This window comes from Heptranchias perlo, chromosome 34, assembly GCF_035084215.1.
Source record: "Heptranchias perlo isolate sHepPer1 chromosome 34, sHepPer1.hap1, whole genome shotgun sequence".
Taxonomy (NCBI): domain Eukaryota; kingdom Metazoa; phylum Chordata; class Chondrichthyes; order Hexanchiformes; family Hexanchidae; genus Heptranchias; species Heptranchias perlo.
Window position 1 is genome coordinate 28,199,509 of NC_090358.1, and position 22,406 is coordinate 28,221,914.

General features: G+C 45.8%; 1 protein-coding gene across 1 annotated transcript in view; it reads right to left on the reverse strand.

The window, feature by feature from the left end:
• The window catches only part of adamts17 (ADAM metallopeptidase with thrombospondin type 1 motif, 17), a 547,852-nt gene that overhangs the window by 213,396 nt on the left and 312,050 nt on the right, over positions 1-22,406 (reverse strand). Inside the window, exons 11-12 of the mRNA XM_067971641.1 lie at positions 14,139-14,240; positions 5,213-5,358 (exon numbers count right to left, since the gene is read on the reverse strand). Coding sequence (XP_067827742.1) covers positions 5,213-5,358; positions 14,139-14,240 — 248 coding nt within the window. The remainder of the gene's footprint in view (positions 1-5,212; positions 5,359-14,138; positions 14,241-22,406) is intronic.

Consider the following 22,406-nt stretch of genomic DNA (forward strand, 5'->3'; position numbering starts at 1 on the left):
ATTCCCCTACACTCACCGCCACATCACCGCCCCCACCCCACATCTCCTTCTGCACTGCCAACACTACTCTGTCACATCACCCCTCACACCCACTCAAGCTTCATCCTCATCTTACCTGCACTTACTCACCTCGCCAGTACTCATCCCACCACTACCACTCAACCCAATCCTCATACAATCTCATGGCTCTATCTCATACTCACCCACTCGTGCATCTCTTTCACAGTCAGCCTCACTCAACCTGCCACTACCTGTGCTGCAGCCACAGGGCATGCATCACATATGTGCAGTAGGCAGCGTAAGGCAAACATGTTGTGAGCATGAAGGGGATGCACAAGGGTGTTTGAGGGTTTGTCATGGTTTTTACTTATATTTAATTTCTGACCAACTCACATCACATATTATATTGGCACCATTACTGCCACGTCTTTGCGAATCTTGTCTGGTTTGTGCAATAATGCCCTTTCCTGAGGATCACTATGAAGACCCACAACTGATGCCACCCATTGTGTCACTGCAGAGTGGGTGTAGGTGTATTTGCAGGGCTCTTTTGTGCAGACGACTGAGAGACGCCGGCGATGTCCCCGGTGGCACCCTGGAAGGATGCGGAGGAGAAGTTGTTGAGGGCAGTGGTGACTTTGACAGCGACAGGTAAGAAGATGGTGCTCGGGCCAGCCGGGAGCAGCTCGGCATGAAGGAGGCTGCAGATGTCCACGGCTACATGTCGAGTGACTCTGAGCCTCCATGTGCACTGCTCCTCAGAGAGGTCCAGGAAGCTGAGCCTCGGTCTGTAGACCCTGTGGCGAGGGTAGTGCCCCCTGCGACGCATCTCTCTCTGTGGTAGCCCTCCCTCCTGCTGTGCAGGTGGATGTGTCACAGCACTGTGTTGTGGAGCTCCAAGTGTCAGAGGTGGACGGCGTGGCCGGCAAGGCTGGTGATGCTGTTCGCCCTCCGAGGAGGTCATGACTGCAGCTACGGCGGCCCCCATCTAGAAGATGTACATCAGAGGGGGTCCGCAAGGTAGGTACATGTCTCTGGACCCCGGGGTAAGTGTGCAAGTTTGTGAATTTTATTGTTAGGAGGAGGGTGGTGGAGGCCAAACTTTGTCCAAAGTGACAGAGCGGCATCCTGCAATGAGTGAGGGTCTCTCCCCCCCCACCTGTCAAATGGACCTTTGCAGCTGCCACAGGCTGATAGCTGCAACACGTCCATTTCAACTGGGAGTGTTTCCCCCAGTACGGGAAACAGTCCCAGTTGTTTGTAAAATCCCACCCCTCCTGAAATATTCCCTTAATCAGGTCTGTTAACGACCTGAAATACCTGAATAAATACTGTCAAGTGGCACCCTGCTGGCTTTAATTGCCTGCGGGAGTCCCACATGCGGGGGCTGCGCGCGCACCTCAGCGCGTCTGTGAAAATCCGGAAGTGGGCAGGTTGGAGCCGGGCTCCGGACCCGCTCTGGGATTCCCCGATTTTCGGAGCCCCCCCCGCCAGGAATGCACCCGATATCGGGTGCTAATATCGGGCCCTATGTGTAATGAATGATTTGAGGCAGGATAGGGGAGTGCCTCTGTGTTGAATGATCTCCAATTGGTGGTCTTCAAATTTGTGGGGAACAGCTCCATTGGTTCCTCAGGTCCAGTCCACAAGATTAAACTTAAAAAAAAACCTTAGAAGTACTTTACAAAATTCTTAAATATATTCTTTATATCCTTTCCAAAAAAGGAATTTTTAAAAAAAACTAATATTGTTGTAATATTGTTCGATATAGATGAGTGTGAGATGGTGCATTCTGGAAAGCAGAATAAGGAGGCCACATATCCCTTGGATAATAAGAGTCTAAATGGGGTAGGGGAGCAAAGTGATCTAGGGGTACAGAGACACAAATCACTAAAAGTAGCGAGGCAGGTTAATAAGGCCATAACAAAAGACAGGCCGAGCACTAGAGTTTATTTCTAGAAAGATACAATTGAAAAGCAGAGAAGTTATGTTAAACTTGTATAAAACCTTGGTTAGACCACACTTGGTGTACTGTGAACAGTTCTGATCTCCATATTATAAAAAAGATATAGAAGCACTGGAGAAGGTGCATAATAGATTCACAAGGATGATATCACAACTGAGAGGATCTATTTATCAGGAAAGGCTAAGCAGGCTGGGGCTCTTTTCTCTTGAAAAGAGAAGGCTGAGGAGTGACCTGATACAGGTCTTTAAGATAATGAAAGGGTTTGATAGGATAGGCCCAGACAAAATGTTCCCACTTGTGGGGGTGTCCAAAACTAGAGGTCATCAATATAAGATAGTCACTAATATGAACATAAGAAATAGGAGCAGGAGTAGTCCATACAGCGCCTCGAGCCTGCTCCGCCATTCAATTAGATCATGGCTGATCTTCAACCTCAATTCCAATTTCCCACCCGATCCCCATATCCCTTGATTCCCCTGGAGTCCAAAAATCCATCGATCTCAGTGTTGAATATACTCAACGACTGAGCATCCACAGCTCTCTGGGGTAGAGAATGCCAAAGATTCACAACCCTCTGAGTGAAGAAATTTCTCCTCATCTCAGTCCTAAATTGTCCACCCCTTATCCTGAGACTATGCCGTCTAATTCTAAACTCTCCAGCCAGAGGAAACAGCCTTTCTGCATCTACCCTGTCAAGACCTCTAAGAATTTTATATATTTCAATGAAATCACCTCTCATTCTTCTAAACTCCAGAGAATATGGGCCCATTCTTCTCAATTTCTCCTTACAGGACAACCCTCTTATCTCAGGAATCAATCTGGTGAACCTTCGTTGCACCGCCTCTAAGGCAAGAATATCCTTCCTTCGGTAAGGAGACCAAATCTATAAACAGTACTCCAGGTGGCTCACCAAAGCCATGTACAATTGTAGCAAGACTTCCTTAGTCTTGTACTCCAACCCCCTTGCAATTAAGGCCAACATACCAATTGCCTTCCTAATTGCTTGCTGTACCTGCATATTAACTTTCTGTGTTTCGTGGACAAGTTCCAATAGGGAATTCAGGAGAAACTTCTTTACCCAAAGAGTGGTAAGAATGTGGAACTCGCTACCACAAGGAATAGTTCAGGCAAATAGCACAAGTGCATTTAAGGGGAAGCTAGTTAAGCACATGAGGAAGAAAGGAATCGAAGGATATGCTGATAGGGTGAGATGAAGTAGGGAGGGAGGAGGCTCGTGTGGAGCATAAACGCCAGCAGAGACTAGTTGGGCCGAACGACCTGTTTCTGTGCTGTAGACTCGATGTAAAAACTAATATATTAAATTGTACAACTTCCCTCTTGGCCTGAAAGGATTTGATAGGGTAGATAGAGAGAAACCATTTCCTCTGGTGGGGGAGTACAGGACAATGGAGCCTAACCTTACATTTAGAGCTAGGCCATTCAGGAGTGATGCCAGGAAGCACTTCTTCATGAAAAGGATAATGGAAATCTGGAAATCTCTCCCCCAAAAAGCTGTTGAGGCTGGGGGTCAATTGAAAGTTTCCAAACTGAGATCGATAGATTTTTGTTAGGTGAGGGTATTAAGGGTTACGGAACCAAGGCGGGTAAATGGAGTTAAGATACAACTCAGCCAATATCTAGTTGAATGGCGGAACAGGTTCGAGGGGCTGATCATTCTGGTGAATCTGGACTGTACCCCCAATATATCTTTCCTGTGGTTTGGTGCCCAAAACTGAACACAGTGCTCAAGTTGGGGTCAGATCAAAGCTCTGTTCAGCTGAAGCATCACTTTCTCAATCTCAAGCATATCTTACAATCCACAGTTCCTGTACACAGTGAGTGACTGTCCTCAGTGCCTGTACACGGTGAGAGACTGTCCGTGGTGCCTGTAAAATGGTGAGAGACTCTCCGCAGTGCTTGTACACTGTGAGATTAAATAGTGAGAGAATAAGACACTGGTACAGTGCATTTCATGCGTGACTTCTCTTACCTTGCCCATCCTTGTGAGATCATTAAACTTCTTTCTGCATTGCAGAGCTGTCCGGAAGGGGCAGGAAGTTGGAGGTGACAATTAGTGCCAATGCCACCTCCCTCCATTGGCATGCAGCCACTGCCCTTGATGTTATCCAGTACCTTGCCCTTTCCCTCGTCTCCTGCAGGGACCCTCTGTCTTGCTGTGTCAGCCTTGCCTCAGTGGTAGAACGCTCGCCTCTGAGTCAGAAGGTCGTGGGTTCAAGTTCCATTCCAGAGACTTGAGCACAAAATCTATGCTGACACTCCCAGTGCAGTGAGTGCTGCACTGTTGGAGGTGCCGTCTTTCGGATGAGACGTTCAACTAAGGTCCCGTCTGCCCTCTCAGGGGGATGTATGGGTTCCCATGACACTATTTTGAAGAAGAGCAGGAGCTCCTCCCTGATGGCTTGGCCAAATTATCTGGTTATTATCACATTGCTGTTTGTGGACCTTGCTGTGCGCAAATTGAGTTCCTCAGTTCCTACATTACAACAGTGGCTACATTTCAAAAGTACTTCATTAGCTGTAATGTGCTGAGGTGCTTTATAAATCCAAGTATTTCTTTCTTTCTTGCTGGCATGAAAGTTTGCTGACCGATGACCAACAGGACCGTTGTAACTTGCTCTTGCTGCCTGCCCCTTTAAGATGCTACAGGACTTTAAATCCTGCAGCAGCCCAAGGCTTCTGCCTGCCCTCCTCCTCCAGCACAAAGCAATCTCTGGTGGGACTCCAGCAGGAGCCCGCCCAATGCTATTCAAGTAAGCTGACCCACAGGAAATTGGGGCACACGTGAGCAGGGCGTAAGTTTCACCCCAACACACTTCCTCCAGTGTCATGGTGGAGCGGAAAATCTAGGCCAAAATTACTGACTTGGCATGTGCACTGCCTCTACCACATGAAAGAAAGTCAGAGTCACACAGAGTCTAAAGGAAGCTGGAAATGGAATTTAAAATACATGCATAATCAAAAGTACTTTGCATAAAATGAGTTGAATCTTGAACACGCTCAACCGAAGAGCTTTCCGACATCTTTGGATCGCGGTTAATTTTTACTAAATGTTTGATATGGAGGCGGAGCTTTCTTCCTATAATATATGTAATTGCTCGGAATATTGAAGCATTATTACAATCCACTCCACCACATGTACTCTGACAAAGGGAGACATCCCCTAATTAGACGGCACAGTAATAAATCACAGCCTGTTTTGCAGTAGAACTTGTCAAAGTCACTTACGGGGGATTGTCGCATTTTCTTTGCCTAAACCTGGCTCCTGTTCCACATGTCCGGCTGCACATACTCCATTGGCTCCACGTGCTCCAATCGCCGTCCACGTGCTGCGGGATTGGCGTTTTGCTGACACACTCCCCTGCCCTGCACCACTTAAATCACAGCACAAAGCATACATTAAAATCTACACACCAACACCAGCTGTTCACCAAAATCACTCCCTGCTAGGGACATAGGAAGAGGAGGTGGCCATTCAGCCCCTCGAGCCCATTCCGCCATTTTATTAGATCATGGCTGATCTGCACCTCAACTCCATTTACCCACCTTTGCTCCATATCCCTTGATACCCTTACCCAACAAAAATCTACCAATCGCAGTCTTGAAAACCCTAATTGACCCCCAGCATCCACAGCCTTTTGGGGGACAGAGTTCCAGATTTCCACTACCCTTTGTGTGAAAAAGTGCTTCCTGATTTCCCTCCTAAACGGCCCAGCTCTAATTTTAAGATCATGTCCCAAAGGAAATAGTTTCTCCGTATCTACCCTATTGAATCCTCTTAACATTTTAAACACCTCGATCAGATCACCCCTCAATCTTCCATATTCAACGGAATACCAGCCAACTTTCCCTCATAATTTAACCCTCTTAACCCCAGTGTCATTATGGTATATCTGCGCTGCACCCCCTCCATGGCCAATATAACCTGCTGAGGTGCAGTGCCCAAAATTGAATGCGGTACTCCAGATGGGGTCTGACCAAGGCTATATACAACTGAAGCATAACTTCCTCCCCTTTGTAATCCAGCCTTCGAGCTAAAGGCCAACATTCCATTAACCTTTTTTTTTGGTTTTTGTACCTGTCTACGGGCTTTTAATGATTTGTGTACTTGGACTCTCAAATCACTTTGCTCCATCTCTCTGCTGTGCATCATTTCTACGATCAGTGGCAGGAAAAGCTATGCCGACAGCAAAGAGAAGTCACAGGCACTACAGGGAATTCCTCTTTAATTCCTCGTTACTTTTTGTTATCGTTTGTTGGAGAATTCCACTTTAATGAGGCACAGGACGCCCCTGAGGCCTCTTGAACCTTCCATATATTTGATACGGGCGCTGCAGGGATCAAATGACTGGAGCACTATCACAGAGGCCTCAAGTTTCAGGAATTGCTCTGCTGCCCGTATCTTAACTCGCACCAAATCCCGTTCACCCATCACCCCTGTGCTCGCTGACATACATTGGCTCCTGGTCTGGCAACATCTCGCTTTAAAATTCTTATCCTTGTTTTCAAATCCCTCCATGGCCTCGCCCCTCTCTATCTCTGTAACCTCCTCCAGCCCTACAACCCTCCGAGACCTCTGCGCTCCTCCAAATCTAGTCTCTTGTGCATCCCCGATTTTTATCACTCCCCCATTGGTGGCTGTGCCTTCAGCTGCCTAGGCCCTAAGCTCTGGAATTCCCTCCCTAAACCTCTCCACCTCTTTACCTCTCTCTCCACCTTTAAGACGCTCCTTAAAACTACCTCATTGACCAAACTTTTCGTCACCTGTCCTAATATCTCCTTATGTGGCTCGGTGTGAAATTTTGTTTGATAATTTTGTGGAGCGCCTTAGGACGTTTTACTATATTAAAGGCTATTGTAAACAATTTTACAACACCAAGTTATAGTCCAACAAATTTATTTTAAATTCCACAAGCTTTCGGAGGCTTCCTCCTTCCTCAGGTGAACGGTGTGGAAAATTAAAGGCGTTATATTAATGCAAGTTGTTGTTGTTGTTAAAATGTCAGACGGGTCATCTGCAGACGGAGAGCCTCCCGCTTACGAACATACATTAAAGGGTAGGAAAAGACCATGCGGCCCATCAGACATGGTGCAATCTTGTCCATCAGATGTCGAAATGCCCCTAGAGGGCGTCAGGGACAGGCGCTAGGCAGTTTTTGGCACTGACAAGCAGCAGACTCCAAAGAGAGCAGCAACAGAGAACTGGAAGGAGGTTGCCAAGTCCAATATTTGGCAAATGATCAGTCAATGCTGCAAAATATGTTTAATAACCTTCCTGGGTCAGGCAAGGTAAGAACAGCCAGCCACGGCTTCCGAGACTGTACTGTATTAAGCATGTCTGCTACTTACAACCACTAAAGAGCTTATCGTCAACGCTCATATGGTCATGTCATGTCCTTTACAACCCCAGCCTTCTTCAAAGAATCACCCTTGCCTCACATGGAATGATACTGCTCGTTGCATTCACCTGTCAGCACTCGCCTTATGGACTGTATGCGGACACCTAGTGTTACTGCATTTCATGGTTACTGAAGCTATAATGGCCCATTTCCCTCTCTTTTTCTAGGGCAAGACAGTTTACAACAATCAGGAGAGATCATGGACAGGTAATGGATCCCCAAACTTGTACCCTCTCACCCCTAAAAGGAGCAAGCATTGCAGCTCCTGGGGAAGGAGGCAATAAAATTAACTGAAGACAGGTAAGTAAGGAGCTTACATTCTGCTTCTCGTCCTTCACAAGCTATATCATGAAACCCTCCTGTGACTTGTCTACTGAGAGTGAGGGGTGAGCTCTGCTTCTCAGCAGCCCGTTCTAACCTCAATTCTTTTCCTCCTTGAGATGTGCCCTAGGAAGAAGGTGATGAAGAACAAAAACAAGGCCCTCGTGCTTCCAGCCTGCCAACTCCTCCTGCCCACTGGTGGTCTCTGAATCACCCTGTGCACCCACTCCGGGCTCGCTCTCCTATGGATGTCTCTGGGCATGTGATTGGACAACAAACTGTGGAACAGGAGGAGGAAGATGTTACTGTCCAAAGGGTCAAGACACATTGTCATTTGGCTGAAAGGACTGGAGACCCTGCTGTTGAGATAGACTGGGGTAAAAGAAATGGCAAAGAAATTGCAACTGTTTCTCTCCATTATTTAAGAATCCAGGTTAACTCTAAACCAGCCAGTCTAATTTCAGTTGTGGAGAGAGTTCCAGATCTCCACTCTCCTTTGTATGGAAAAAGTGCTTCCTGATTTCACTCCTGAATGGCCTGGCTCTAATTTTAAGATTGCGCCCCTTGTTCTGCATTACTCACCAGATCATCTTCTTGATCGAATCCCATAATTAGGCTCATTATAAAAAGTGAAAAAGGGAGGGAATGGTCAAAGATAACGATATTTGGAAACAAGGCAATTTCAAAGAGATACAGAAGAAACTAGCCCAGATCAACTGGAAAGAAAAACAGGCAAATGAGACAGTGCAGGAACAGTGGGAGTCATTCAAACAGGAGATGATCCAGGTACAGACCAGACATATTCCCACAGGATGTAAAGGCGGTGCAGCAATAGCTGGAGTTCCCTGGATAAGTGAAGTTGAAATTAAAATGAAACTTTCAAAAAAGGCACATGACAAATCTAGGTTTAATATAAAAGAAAATCCAGCCTACATTGTCCCTGTGTTCTAGAGCTGTAACGGAATCTTCCATTAATACTGACACTCCTTTTTCTATTTTATCCCCCCTGAATATTTTGTATCTATGATTGTTCAGCTCCCTGTCTTGCCCTATCCCGAGTGATGTCTCGTTACTGCTATTATATCATGCGCCCAAAATAACACTCTCAATGTGTGCCTCTAGTTCACCAATTTTCTTTGCAATATACAATATCTGCATTTACATATATACAACTCAAACCTTTCTCTCTCTCTCTCTCTCTCTCTCAATCTTACTCCCTTTTACTCGCTGCTCCTTCTGATCCATTTTGCTCTTTGCTCTTTCCTACACCTCTGGCATCTTTTGTAATAAATTGGATAACCCAGGTGAAGGATAGAATCCTTGAGCCTGGTCTTCAGTTACTTCCAAACCTTTATTCACAGAGCTCCATATTACACACACCACACCCTAAATCAGCTCTCTTATAAATGGATACAAGAGCATTCTCAATTGATACGCACCACCTGAATACAATTAACAATAATTGATATAGAAACATAGAAAATAGGAGCAGGAGTAGGCCTTTCGGCCCTTCGAGTCTGCTCTGCCATTGAATATGATCATGGCTGATCCTCTATCTCAATACCATATTCCCGCTCTTTCCCCATACCCCTTGATGCCTTTTGTGTCCAGAAATCCATCTAGCTCCTTCTTAAATATAATCAGTAAATGGAAACAATTAACATCTTTTGCTTTCTTTCTGCTTCCTCATCTTGTTTCTTTCCCATCCCCACGGTCATATCAGTTTAAACCCTCCCCCACGGCACTAGTTACTCTCCCAGTGAGGATACTGGTTCCAGTCTTGTTCAGATGAATCCTGTCCATCTGAACTGGGCCCAATAGCCCAAGAATTTGAACCCTTCCCTCCTGCACCATCTCTCCAGCCACACGTTGACTTCTGTTTTCTTACTATTCCTATTCTGACCAGTACGTGGCACTAGGAGTAATCCTGAGATTTCTGGCCTCGAGGTCCTGCTCTTTAATCTCTCCCATAAATGATTAAACTCCCTTTGCAGGACCCTAATTCTACTTCTTCCCATGTCATTGCTTCCAACATGAACCACAGCTTCGGCTTGTTCCCCTTTCCTTTCCAAAATCTTTTGTACCTGCACCAAGATATCCCTTCCCCTGGTGCCTGGGAGACAATGCACAATTCAGGACTGCCAGTTTCAGCTGTAAAAATGCCCCTAACTACACAATCCCCTGTTACCTCTGCATTTCAGCACTTCATTCCCCCCGGCTCAGGCACCATTTGCTCCACAGTGCCAATGGTTTTTCTCCTGGTTCCCCTGTTCTGAGTTGTTCTCATTGTTGCAGATCTTCAGTGTGTGTCAGTTCAACACTCTCAGGAGAGCCCTGCTCTGCCCCCTGCCTACTCTCCCTACCCCAGTGGACGGTCACCCACTTCTGTCCACCACTGACCCGCTCTGCCTCCTGGCGTGTGCGTTCCAAGGACCCTCAGCCTCCTGAATCTGATGGAGAGTCACCAGCTGCTCCTAGAGCGGAGAAACTTTAAGCTCAAGTGCAAGCTGTTGGAGACATTTGCTGTACATACAGTCATCCTGGACCATGCACATTGCACAGGTACCTTACACAAACGCTTCTGCTTTCTTATATAATAAACTATTTTCTCTTAAAAATTTAATAAAATGGAAAACAGTAACTTACTAATTTAATCTCTCAATTTTAGGCCACCTGCACCTCAAGATTGAACTTGCTCTGAAGCTGAACTCCACAATCCCCTGGCCATTGCATTTTACTGGCCTCTCACAACTCAAGATTATTTTCTCCCTAGTCAGCAAAACATTATACTATCTTAACTTACATACTGGCCCATTGTGACAGGGGGGAAAAACTAATCAGAGAACAGCTAATCACAAGGCTAATATAATAATTGTTTAACCGATTACCCACTCAAACCAGCTCACTCGAAAGGTGTCAAATAAATAAATTCACTTGGATGATGAGGTGCTACTGATTGGAAATGACCGAGATACTCAGAGAGCGAAATCCCTTCCTGTTGGTGTATGTGTTGGCACTGATCAAGAGGACATGTGTGTGCAATCTGTGACACCATGATGAATCCTCCACCCTGTAAGATTACAGTGCCCTGTCATACTGTCACTGGTTGTCCATAGGGTAGGAGATGAAATAGCTTGTTCTAGAAAATAATGCATCTGTGACTTGATTAATACATCTGTGTGCAGCTGATTGACATGTATGATTGATGTCCCAGTGGCAATTAACGCATAAGAGAACAGGTGCTTGTGAATTTCACAGTCACTGGCAGTTAAATGTCTATGGTGGGGGTGGGCTGTAGGTTGGGTTGCAGCATCCGGCCTAAAATAATTAATGGCTTCCATTGCGAAGCACAGTCTCCACAAGCACTGCTCATGTGACAACCAAAGATAGGAATGCCTTGATCTGTATATTCTACTGTGGCGTACCAATGAGCAGGTGCCATGGACCTCTGGGATTACCTGACCAGCCTATTCTTCTCCATTGCTCCTTCTCCAAAAAACAAAGATACAGGGGACTCTCCAATGGGAAGCCCACCGTGCCCTCTTTCAAGGGGGAGGGTGTCAGCCACAAAGCAAAAGGTACTAAGGTAGCTGGGTATGCAATTGCCAGTAGTGAACACCCCACCCCCAAAACATGACCAAAATCAGCTGAGAAATAAGATTTCCATAAATCCTTCGAAAATTCTTCAGGGCCCTTTAAATACATTTCTAGCAACACGAGACACCTGTCTAATGTGGGTGTGATTCCCGCTGAATGTAAATTATGTCATCACATCGTTACCACTTCATTTAAATATTCCCCCTATTTCAGGGTGAGCACATGCACATTTGCCAGAAAAGGCAGCGGAACACTGAGCGGGTATAACAGATTGCTGCCCCTCCCACTCCCCCAAAAACCGGGCGGTATACATTGGAAAACCCAGGTTTCTGTTGCTTGGATGGAAGTTAGGTTCCTGGTCCTGTGTGTTCCTATAGGTTACGGGTTTAAAAAGTGCAGGAAAATGTGCCTTTTATTTAATGAATCTCCTCAACCACATTTTCACTCAACAGCAGACTACAAACATTAACACCAGTTACTGAGATCTACCTGGCTGCCCATTCGGAATAGTTTTTATGTAATTGGCTCCCAATTCGTTCCTACCAATCTGTCTCTTGACCACGTTTCCTCCTTCAGCCAGGAGAATGAACGGCCCCAGGAACGGACTTGCCAACAGCTGTCTGCTACACAGGTCTTGTACGTTTTTGCTCTACTTTCTTGAGATGGGACACTCCGCTGGTGAAAATTGCTCCATCTACTGATCTGATATAACAAAACTGGGATGGATCGGAATGCCTTTGACTTGGGACTTTTTGGCTGCAATCCACTTCTCTTCGCTACAACTCCGAGGCAACTCTACAACGTAACTAACCTCTGATTTGGAAGCACTCCTGAGATTTTTGTCCCTCACGAACAGAGAATTTACAAACTCCACCAGCTGGTGTAACTGATGTTAAAAAGTCATATCTCACGTTTGCTGTAACGGCTTCTCTCTCTGTCATAGAATCGTAGAAATTTACGGCAAAGAAGGAGGCCATTTGGCCCATTGTGTCTGTGCCAGTCGAAAAAGAGCTATGCAGCCTAATCCCACTTTCCAGCTCTTGGTCCGTTGCCCTGTAGGTTACGGCGCTTCAATGCACATCCAGGTACTTTTTAAATGAGTTGAGGGTTTCTGCCTCTACCACCCTTTCAGGCAGCGAGTTCCAGACCCCCACCATCCTCTGGGTGAAAACTCCCCTCTAATCCTTCTACCAGTCACTTTAAATCTATGCCCCCTGGTTATTGACCTCTCTGCTAAGGGAAATAGGTCCATCATATCCACTCTATCCAGGCCCCTCATAATTTTATACTCCTCAATTAAATATCCCCTCAGCCTCCTCTGTTCCAAAGAAAGCAACCCCAGCCTATCCAATCTTTCCTCCTAGCTAAAATTCTCCAGTCCTGGCAACATCCTCGTAAATCTGCTCTGCACCCTCTCTAGTTCAATCACATCCTTCCTGTAATGTGGTGACCAGAACTGTACGCGGTATTCAAGCTGTGGCCTAACCAATGTTTTATACAGTTCTAGCATAACCTCCCTGCTCTTATATTCTATGCCTCGGCTAATAAAGAAAAGTAGATCAAGTCCCCACTTGACCTCTTTTTCCCTACTCTCTCTTTCTTCATCCTCAACTCGTTCCATCTCCCTTTTCTCTCTCTCCCTTTCTGTAATTCTGTCACAGACTTTTCTCTCCGCCTTTCTATGAGTCTGTCTTTCCCTCCGTGTACTATCTCTTCTAGAGGTCAACATCTCTCTCTTGGTCACATGAATCCAGCGTCAATCACCTGATCTGCAGAAAACTGAAGCCAATTAAAAAGTAAGACCAAGAGCATTAAATCGGTCACTTGATCTTCCCAGCTGCTGCAGAAATATCAATTAGTTTAAAAATTGGAAGAAAGGCTAATTTCTTGGGAATCCCACTGTTCTTTGCGATGACGATTATGATTACACTGCTTATTTGCGCTGATTCATGGGAGATTTCACGTTCGGGTTCATGCAAATTAGTTTGAGCAGAAACTTGAGCATAACTTCAACTCGGCAAAACCAGCGCAGTCTCTGGCCCATCCTGGGCACAATTGGCCTATTGCGTTCCTAGTGGACACTCCAGGCGTGCCGAGGAGCTAATGCACCATTCCTGAAAGAAAACGCAGCCGGAAGCTGTGAGGGGGCAGGGCTGTGGCTGAGATGGAGTAAGAGCTGGGGCTGGGCATTGGGTGGGTCTGGAGGGCCGAGGGCTAGCAAGCTGTTTATTTTTCCCTTCTTGTGTTTGTTGGGCAGCCATTGCTTTTTTATCTTCAATTATTGCATTATATTAGCTGTTTCTCTCTCTCTTGGGTTAGTTTTTCTTGAAGGGAGGAGCCATTTTGTGATCCTGGGAGACATGAGGGACTAGTAGCGAGAGGAAAAAAAGTGATAGTGGGGTAAGAGCGGGGGCTGCAGTGAGGAAAAACACTTGAAAAACAAAAGCTGGAGGCTGGAGGCCTAGGTCAAGCCTCAGGCTGAATTAGAGCCCCAGCAAAGGGTAGAGATAGCGAGAAGGACGATAGTGGTGTAGACATGGTCTCTCAAATAGAAACAGACAACAAGAAGGATGATGACAGCAGGGCAGAAGAGGAAGCAGGTGTGACAAAGAATAATAATTTGAAAACAACAGGAGAAAATGGCTGGGAAAATCATTTAACAATAATGTGCATTTGGCTCATAATCCAACATAGCAGTTCTTGCCTGTTTTTCTGGAATGGGATAGCAGGATTTGCTTGGTCCATGGTGACCCTGTGGCTGTATAATATCAACACACAGCGATAGATACAACAATCGAAGTATGATTCTATGTGAATTTTACAAATCTTTAACTTACTTTGTCAACACCACATTCTGTGCCATCCAGTGGAGGGTCCAATTTTGTTTTGCATGGTTGCTCCCCTTCTACCAGACACCACAAACCAGCACACATTAAATGCTAAAATGAAAGGAAATTTGAGAGTTAGAGTTTGGGGCCATATCATGTCTCAAGTAACTGGTAATCTCGATCAACAAAACAAACGGGTTATCAACAAACAATTAAATAAAATTTCCCATCCTTCAATTAAAAATTAACGTCTGTAAATATTAATAATAATAAGAGTGGATCTCCTTAGGAGTTGGTCACAGGTAGTCTGGATCACAAGAGCAGCTTCTCATGTCATCCTCAGTCCCACTGCAGCCTTAAACACAACAATTCACCCATCACTGTCACACGGGAAAATTACTGAGGCAATGGGGTGGATCCCCCCAACACCACAAGAAGCTGACCGTCAGAACTCACTGACCAGCCGCCCGGTAGTCAAGGTGTGAGGCTCGGTCAATTCCGACGGCCAGACCTCATTAGTAATGGTGGGCTGTGGCCACAGAAGGTAGGTCCGTGGGGGAGACCAATGTCTGGGAACCGGAGTGGTGCGGCCCAGGCTGGATTTATGGTGCCTGGAGGAGAAATTCTGACCGCCTGACTCCGGAGGCCAGTCTGGCCGGTCAGCGGTAGGCCCAGCGGAGCACTGCTGCGGACACAACGACAGCAGCAACGAGGCGGTAGGTCAATGCCCATTTTCAGGGCGCTATTGCCCTTTTTCCGCCCAATATGCCATGTAACTGACACAGAACAATAATATCACACACTCTACTGATTCTGAAAGATACAGAAAGAAAAGAACTTGCATTTCTACAGCGCCTTTCATGGACTCAGGACGTCCCAAAGCGCTTTATAGCCAATGAAGTACTTTTGAAGTGTAGTCACTGTTGTAATGTGGGAAACGCAACAGCTAATTTGTACACAGCAAGATCCCACAAACAGCGATGTGATAATGATCAGATAATCTGTTTTTAGTGATGTTGGTTGAGGGATAAATATTGACCAGGACACCAGGGAGAACTCCCCTGCTCTTCTTCGAATAATGCCATGGGATCCTTTACTTCCATCGTCTCATCTGAAAAACGTCACCTCCGACAGTGCAGCACGCCCTCAGTACTGCCCTGGGTACCAGCTGAGATTTTGTGCTCAAACCTCTGGAGTGGGACTTCCAAATATACTTGTATCATATTTTACGTACTACTTAACAAGACTTTCACAGATGCAAGTAACATTGTTCATCCTTCCCCGAAACCGTATTCTCAGTTATTTATATTATAATTGTTTTTGCTCCCATCTCCCATGATGGATTTGCCGTATTTGCTTAGGATGCAAGTACTTTATTTATTTATTCTTCCCTCCGCAAACCCTAACCCTAACCCTCCGCAAACTATGCCTACTTTGTCTGGGTTATTTACATGAATATAGAAGATATTTTTCTTTTCCTACTTCCTACAATGGAGTTCTTGCTAAAGCTGTAGGTTTACTACTGCCCAGGGAGTTTACCCCACTGCTGAGTCCAATGCTTCGTCTAGATGCTACCTCAGTGGCAGGAGTGTATGAGGGTATTGGACACTGTGTGTATACATGTGCCTCCTGGGATTGCGGAGGGGGGGCGTCCTTGCCTCTTGGCAGCTGAGTCCTGAGATGGACCTGCTGTAGCCTGCGACACTTCTGCTACCGCGCAGACAGCGTGGGGACCTGCTCAGGCATCAGATAGCACTGGCGGGAGGCTCCGCAGTGTTGGTTCCCTGGGAGGCAGCACCATTATCCGTGCCCATTCCGGGGATGCCCTACTCCTCCCATTCCCCAGGGGTTGCTCTTTCTGAAGGCCTGTGGTGTTCAGCACCACACAGGAACCTTCTCTCCCTGACTCACTGCATCTATAGTCTAAGCTTGCTGACTTCCAAACTTCAGAATGTAACAGGCCTGCCCCTTTCCAGCTGCTGCAGGCCTTTAAATGCTGCAACAGTTTACAATTTCCTTCCCACCAGCAGGTGAGCTTTCAATCACAGCATTCTCCATGCTTGCACCTCACCCACAGTATTACAGTTAAATTGACTTCAGAAATACGTGCAGCGTTAGTGCACCTGCCACCTGGGTGTCGATCCAGGGTTGTGGATCGGCCTCCCGTTACAGAAACCACCCAATTTTAATTTCCAGGCGGTCATGTGTCACATGGATGAGGTGCTGCACAGGCCCACTCCCAGTCAGGCTTATGCCCAATTAGAAAATGTAGGCATTGGTCTCACTCTATCACTGAGTATCTCATCCATCTCACTCTTGGGAGGGGGGGGGCATTGTTATTGTTTAATGGTAATGATGACAGAGACAATCATCGCCTGAGTCAGAAGGTCATGGGTTCAAGTCCCACTCCAAAGGCTTGAGCGCATAATCTAGGCTGACACTCCAGTGCAGTTGAGGGAGTGCTGCACTGTCTGAGGTGTCGTCTTTCAGATGAGACATTAAACCGAGGCCCCATCTGCCCTCTCAGATGAATGGAGAAGATCTTATCACACTATTTCGAAGAAGATCAGAGGAGTTCTCCTCAGTGTCCTGGCCAATATTTATCTCATTGCTGTTTGTGGGATCTTGCTGTGTACAAATTGTCTGCTGCGTATCCTGCATTACAACAGTGACTACATTTCAAAAGTAATTCATTGGCTGTAAGGCACTTTGGGACATCCTGAGGTTGTGAAGGAGGCTATATAAATGCAAGTCTTTCTTTTTATTAAAATTGGTGGAGAACCAGGAGATAAATTGAAACCATCAGCTTTTCTCGTTCCGCATTACTCCTGATTCCTCACCCACCCAAACAAGGAGTGACAGTCATCATTTTTCCCCCAAGAACCTGCTGCTGCTCATTAATACTTTGTTAATGGGCTTTCATAGAAAGACGCAGCATTTTTCCAATGGAACAAATTAAACTGCAGGTAGCAATTTCCTCACCCTGGAGTTTGTTCAATGACAGAGCAGCTAACCCAGAACATGCTCACCATGGACGGGACTGCAGTTGTTACTGAGTAGTTCAGTGCCACTGTTGGCAGGAGATGACTACCCAGGATTGCATTTGTACAGAAAATAACAGGTAGCACACCTCCGATTTCCTGATAGATGCTCCTCATGGAGAGGGCTCATTGGCAGAAGTGCGATTTCATAAACTAAGCCCATGCATGTGCATTTAATTAATGTTGCACTGCATGGGTTATATACAACTTGTACTGTGACTGCAAAAATAGCCGTTGACTGTATGGTACTTCAATGATATTATGTGGCACTGCCATACTGCTACAGACTCGGAGCTGGTCTGAGGGGAATCTATCATTAGGGTGGATTTTACTTTGTAGTTATGCCGTCTCCCTGCAGCAGGTGGGGGGGGAAATCAGGCAGGGAATCATCCGACCAGCTCCCCACCACCCAATTCCACTTCTTGGAATCATACAGGTGGCCATTCGGCCCATTGTGCCTGTGCTGGCTCTTTGAAAGAGCTATCCAATTAGTCCCACTCCCCTGCTCTTTCCCCCTAGTCTTGCAATTTTCTTCCTTTTCCAGTACATATCCAATTCTCTGCATTCCTGCCAGAAGTGGTGTCAAGTGTGTCGTAACGAGATGCAAATAACACGATTACGTCATATTTACTTTCTGCCATTTGTACCACAGCAATGCTGGCCACTCGAAACGTTGGTGTGCATCGCATCTAAGATGTCACCTGGGTGGGAAGGGGGAATTGAAACTTTGAAGAGCCACTTTGCCTATCGATCAGATGCATTAGGCAAGCCAGGAGATTAAAAAAGTCTGTAATTTTTCCAGCCTCCGCTAGGCTGCGACAGGTGCCACGACCCCTGCCCTCCTCCCGGGGGCAGGAGCATCCGCAGGAACCTGCCAACAGTATCACCCTGACCCTGGGAAATCGGCCACCGTGGGCCAACCAAGTCCCACCAGTGTACAGGCCACGCGGAAAATCGACTCCAATATTGTCAGCAGAACCGTAGGGCCAGGAAAATAACCTGGCTTTCTGCGGCCGTATAATGAACACAAACAAGAATATAAACTACCTCTCTAATCATTATGTGCTGCTGAAGTGAATTCAAAGTAAATTTTGTATTAAAAACAGATGTTTAAGCACTTTTAATCTTTTGTGCAATTTCTATATTGCCCTGAGTTGCGCAGTACAAATACATTCTCCACCAAGCATGGTGCTTTTAACAGTCACAGACCAACAAGAAATGCTTTCCCTTTTAATTTACTTCAGATTTTAATGAATTATAATATTTACAGCACAGAAGGAGCCATTGTGCCTGTGCCAGCTCCTGACTGCAGTCACTTTAATCCTGTTGCACTGCCTTTCCCTATATCCTTTTATATTCCTTCTTTTTAAATACTTATCCAATTCCCTTTTAAAGGGGGATAATTTTCACCTTCAATGCTTGGCAGTGAGTGGGTCGCCCACACTTTATAGAACCCGCCAGATTTACACCTCTGGAAAGCTTCCAATTTTAGATCCGACTTAACCTGTTCCAGTGAAAAAAAGAACCAGTTCTTTTGCACCTAAAAGACCCCAATATTTAAACCGAATGACAGCAATTGAGAATTGAGAACAAGGACCAACTGTTCTGCATTTACAACATTACAAGTAAAGAGCCGACAGTTTGAATCTCGGTCGCAGCTGCTGCTCCAGCTCTCCTTCTGCGATGTGCATGTATTTCTAGCTCTCAACTAAGCCGTGAGATGGAGCAGCAGAATGCTCTTTGGAATAGGAGGTGAGGCAAGATAACGTGACAGATCGAGTGCAGCCCATATCAGTGTACCTCTGCAGATCGAGTCCAGCCCATGTTAATGCACTCTGCAAGTCGTGTCCAGCCCATGTTAATGTACCTTCGCAGATCGTGTCCAGCCCATGTTAATGTACCTCCACAGATCGTGTCCAGCCCATGTTAATGTACCTCCACAGATCGTGTCCAGCCCATGTTAATGTACCATCTGTGCTCGCTGAATCCTTCAGAATGCCTTTGGCGAAGCTGCAATCCAGGTTCACCTCTCTTTTGGACAAAGGAGAAAGTGACAGTGGAAAGCGGTATTGAGGAAGCAGGATACAGGGACAGTTTGCCTGTGAATCTCCTGATCACTTAATGGGGTCGATTTGAACTCAGGACGGGATTGGTGCATGGGGACCTGGAGCAGGTGGTGAATCCAGAAGTCAGAAAGGAGGTGAGGCCGGGACGATTTTAATGCCTGGGCCTCATTTTAATATTCCATATCTGTCTCCTGCCCGAAGCTGTTGGGATTGATGCCAATGCTGGCGGACGTGAGCAGGAATTGGGGCAGGAGCAGGACTCTACTGGAGACCTAAGGGGAAAAGGTAAATCCTTGGGGGTGGGGGGGGGGGGGGGAGGGGAGAGGGCGGAGTGGGGGAGCAGGTTCTCAAACATATGGTGGTGTGGTGAGGGAGAGGGAGGATAGCGGGAGGGGAGGCCTAAGGATTCCTTCCAGGGCTCACAGAGGCACTTCTGCTGCTCCTGGCCCCTGAGGAATCCTCCCAAGGAGCACAAAGTGAAACTTTATATGGCCTCTTCTCGCCACTCTACTGCCTCCCGCCTGGTTTCTCTGGTGGGTTTTCCACCAGGCAGCCCCCACCCCACAAGCTCTCGTTAATAGTGTTGCAGCACCAATGATATGGTCAGTTCGCGACTTTCACATTTCAATTATGTTCCTGTCTGCCTGCAGCGGGAAAAAATATTGCTGGAGCAAGCTGGGGTCGATAAGCTGATCGCCCGATTTCAACCCCACTCATTGAGGGGGGGGGGTTAAAGTAAACCCCAATAAGTCAACAAAACATACTTCTCCATTGTATTACGCTGTCCCCATCACCGGAAGTTTGAACAGGTTTTCTGATATGGTTTTCACCCCTTAGTGACAGTACCATCCCATAAATGGATGTTGCTCCATATTCTTGTTGCTTGCTATATTGACACCTAAACAGTTGGGGGAAAAGTGGGCTTGCTTCACAGAGGGGTGGGAACCTCCCTCCATCACTTCTTCATTGTGTCGGTAAGTTGGAATAATACTGGCACTGCAGTCAAGGGTCACTGTGGTCCAATTGGTTGTAGATCTCAGGACTGTGCAGAGCCTTGACTTCCAAAACTGAAACAATCAGCAAACCTTCGACACAACCGGGCTCCCATTAACCCACAGGAACCTGCCTGTCTTTCCAAAAAGAAACTGATTTTCAACAAACTACCAACTCTTTCATTGAGAATCCCTTTGGTTGCTCCACATCAGTATCACAGGACACAGCTCATGTTCTTTAGAGATCATAGAATCATACAGCACAGAAGGAGGCCATTCGGCCCATCATGTCTGTGCCAGCTCTTTGAAAGATCTATCCAATTAGTCCCATTCCCCTGGCCTTTTCCAGAAGCCCTGTAAATGTTTTCCTGTTCAAGTATTTATCCAATTCCCACTCAAAAGTTACTATTGAATCTGCTTCCACCACCCTTTCGGGCAGTGCATTCCAGATCATAAGAACTCACTGCGTAAAAAAATGTCTCCTCATCTCCCCCCGGTTCTTTTGACAATCACTTTAAAACTATGTTCTCTAGTTACTGACTTACCTGCTAGTGGAAATAGTTTCTTCTTATTTACTCTATCAAAACCCTTCATAATTTTGATCACCCCTATTAAATCTCCCCTTAACCTTCTCTATTCCAAGGGCAACAACCCCAGCTTCTCCAGTCTCTCCACATAACTGAAGTCCCTCATCCCTGGTACCATTCTAGTAAATCTCCTCTGCACCCTCTCCAAGACCTTGACCTTCCTAAAGTGTGGTGCCCAGAATTGGACACAATTCTCCAGCTCAGGCCTACCCAGTGTTTTATAAAGGTTTAGCATAGCTTCCTTGCTTTTGTACTCTATGCCTCTAATTATAAAGCCAAGGATCCCATATGCTTTTTTAACAGCCTTCTCAACTTGTCCTGCCAACTTCAAAGATTTGTGTACATGCACCCCAGGTCTCTCTGTTCCCGCATCCCCTTTAAAATTGTACCATTTAGTTTATATTGCCTCTCCTCATTCTTCCTACCAAAATGAATCACTTCACACTTCTCTGCATTAAATTTCATCTGCCATATGTCTGCCCATTTCACCAGTCTGTTTATGTCCTCCTGAAGTCTGTTACTATTCTCCTCATTGTTTACTACATTTCCGAGTTTCATGTTATCTGTAAACTTTGAAGTATTGCCCTTTATATCCAAGTCCAGTTCATTAATATATATGAAAAAGAGCAATCGTCCTTATACCGACGCCTGGGGAACACCACTGTATACTTCCCTCCAGTCTGAAAAACAATCGTTCACCACTACTCTCCGCTTTTTATGTACTCTATGCCTCTATTTAGAAAGCCCAGGATCCCATATGTTTTTTTTAACACATCTTAAAACTGATTAAAAACTTGTTAGATTTATCTCCAAAATTCATTACCGGTTTAATAAATGAATATAGAAATATAAAGACTTCAGCATTGCAGCAGATTTGGTAAGGATAGAGCAAAGCATTATGTGGAATGGGAGCCTTCTACACAATTAACATTTCATGTGTCATAGATTCTGATTCCCTACAATAAATTTTGCACTGGTTAAAAAAACATGCACTTATGAAGCATTTTATCACATCCTCAAGACACCAATAAACTACAATCACTGTTGTTTTGCAGGCAAACACAGCAGCCAATTTTTACACAGCAAGGTCCCACAAACAGCAAATGAGATGAATGGCCAAGTTAATCTGTTTTGATTTGGTGGTGTTGGTTAAGGGAGGAATGTTGGCCAGGGCACCAGAACTTCCTGCTGTTCTTCAAATAATGCCGTAGATCTTTTGCATCCATCTAAACAGGTAGGCCTCAGTGTAACAGCTGATCTGAAAGATGGTACCTCTGACAATGCAGCACTCCTTCAGTACTGCACTAACGGCTCTGCCTCCATTACGTGCTCAAAAGTTTGAGTTGGGCTTGAACCCACAACCTTCTGACTCAGAGGTGCGAGTGTCATCAAATTAGCCAAACTGACACTTACAAATTTTCTATTAAAATCCTTACTGAACTGAGTTGGTAGGGGTCTTCCTTCAAGACATGAATAAGACAAAAAACAATAGAATTAAAATTAATTGCTTGCTTAATTGGAGTGCATATATCTGAAGTGGAGTGAAAGCATCTGGCAAATTTTTCAGTCCTTGTCATATGAGTTTTTAAGT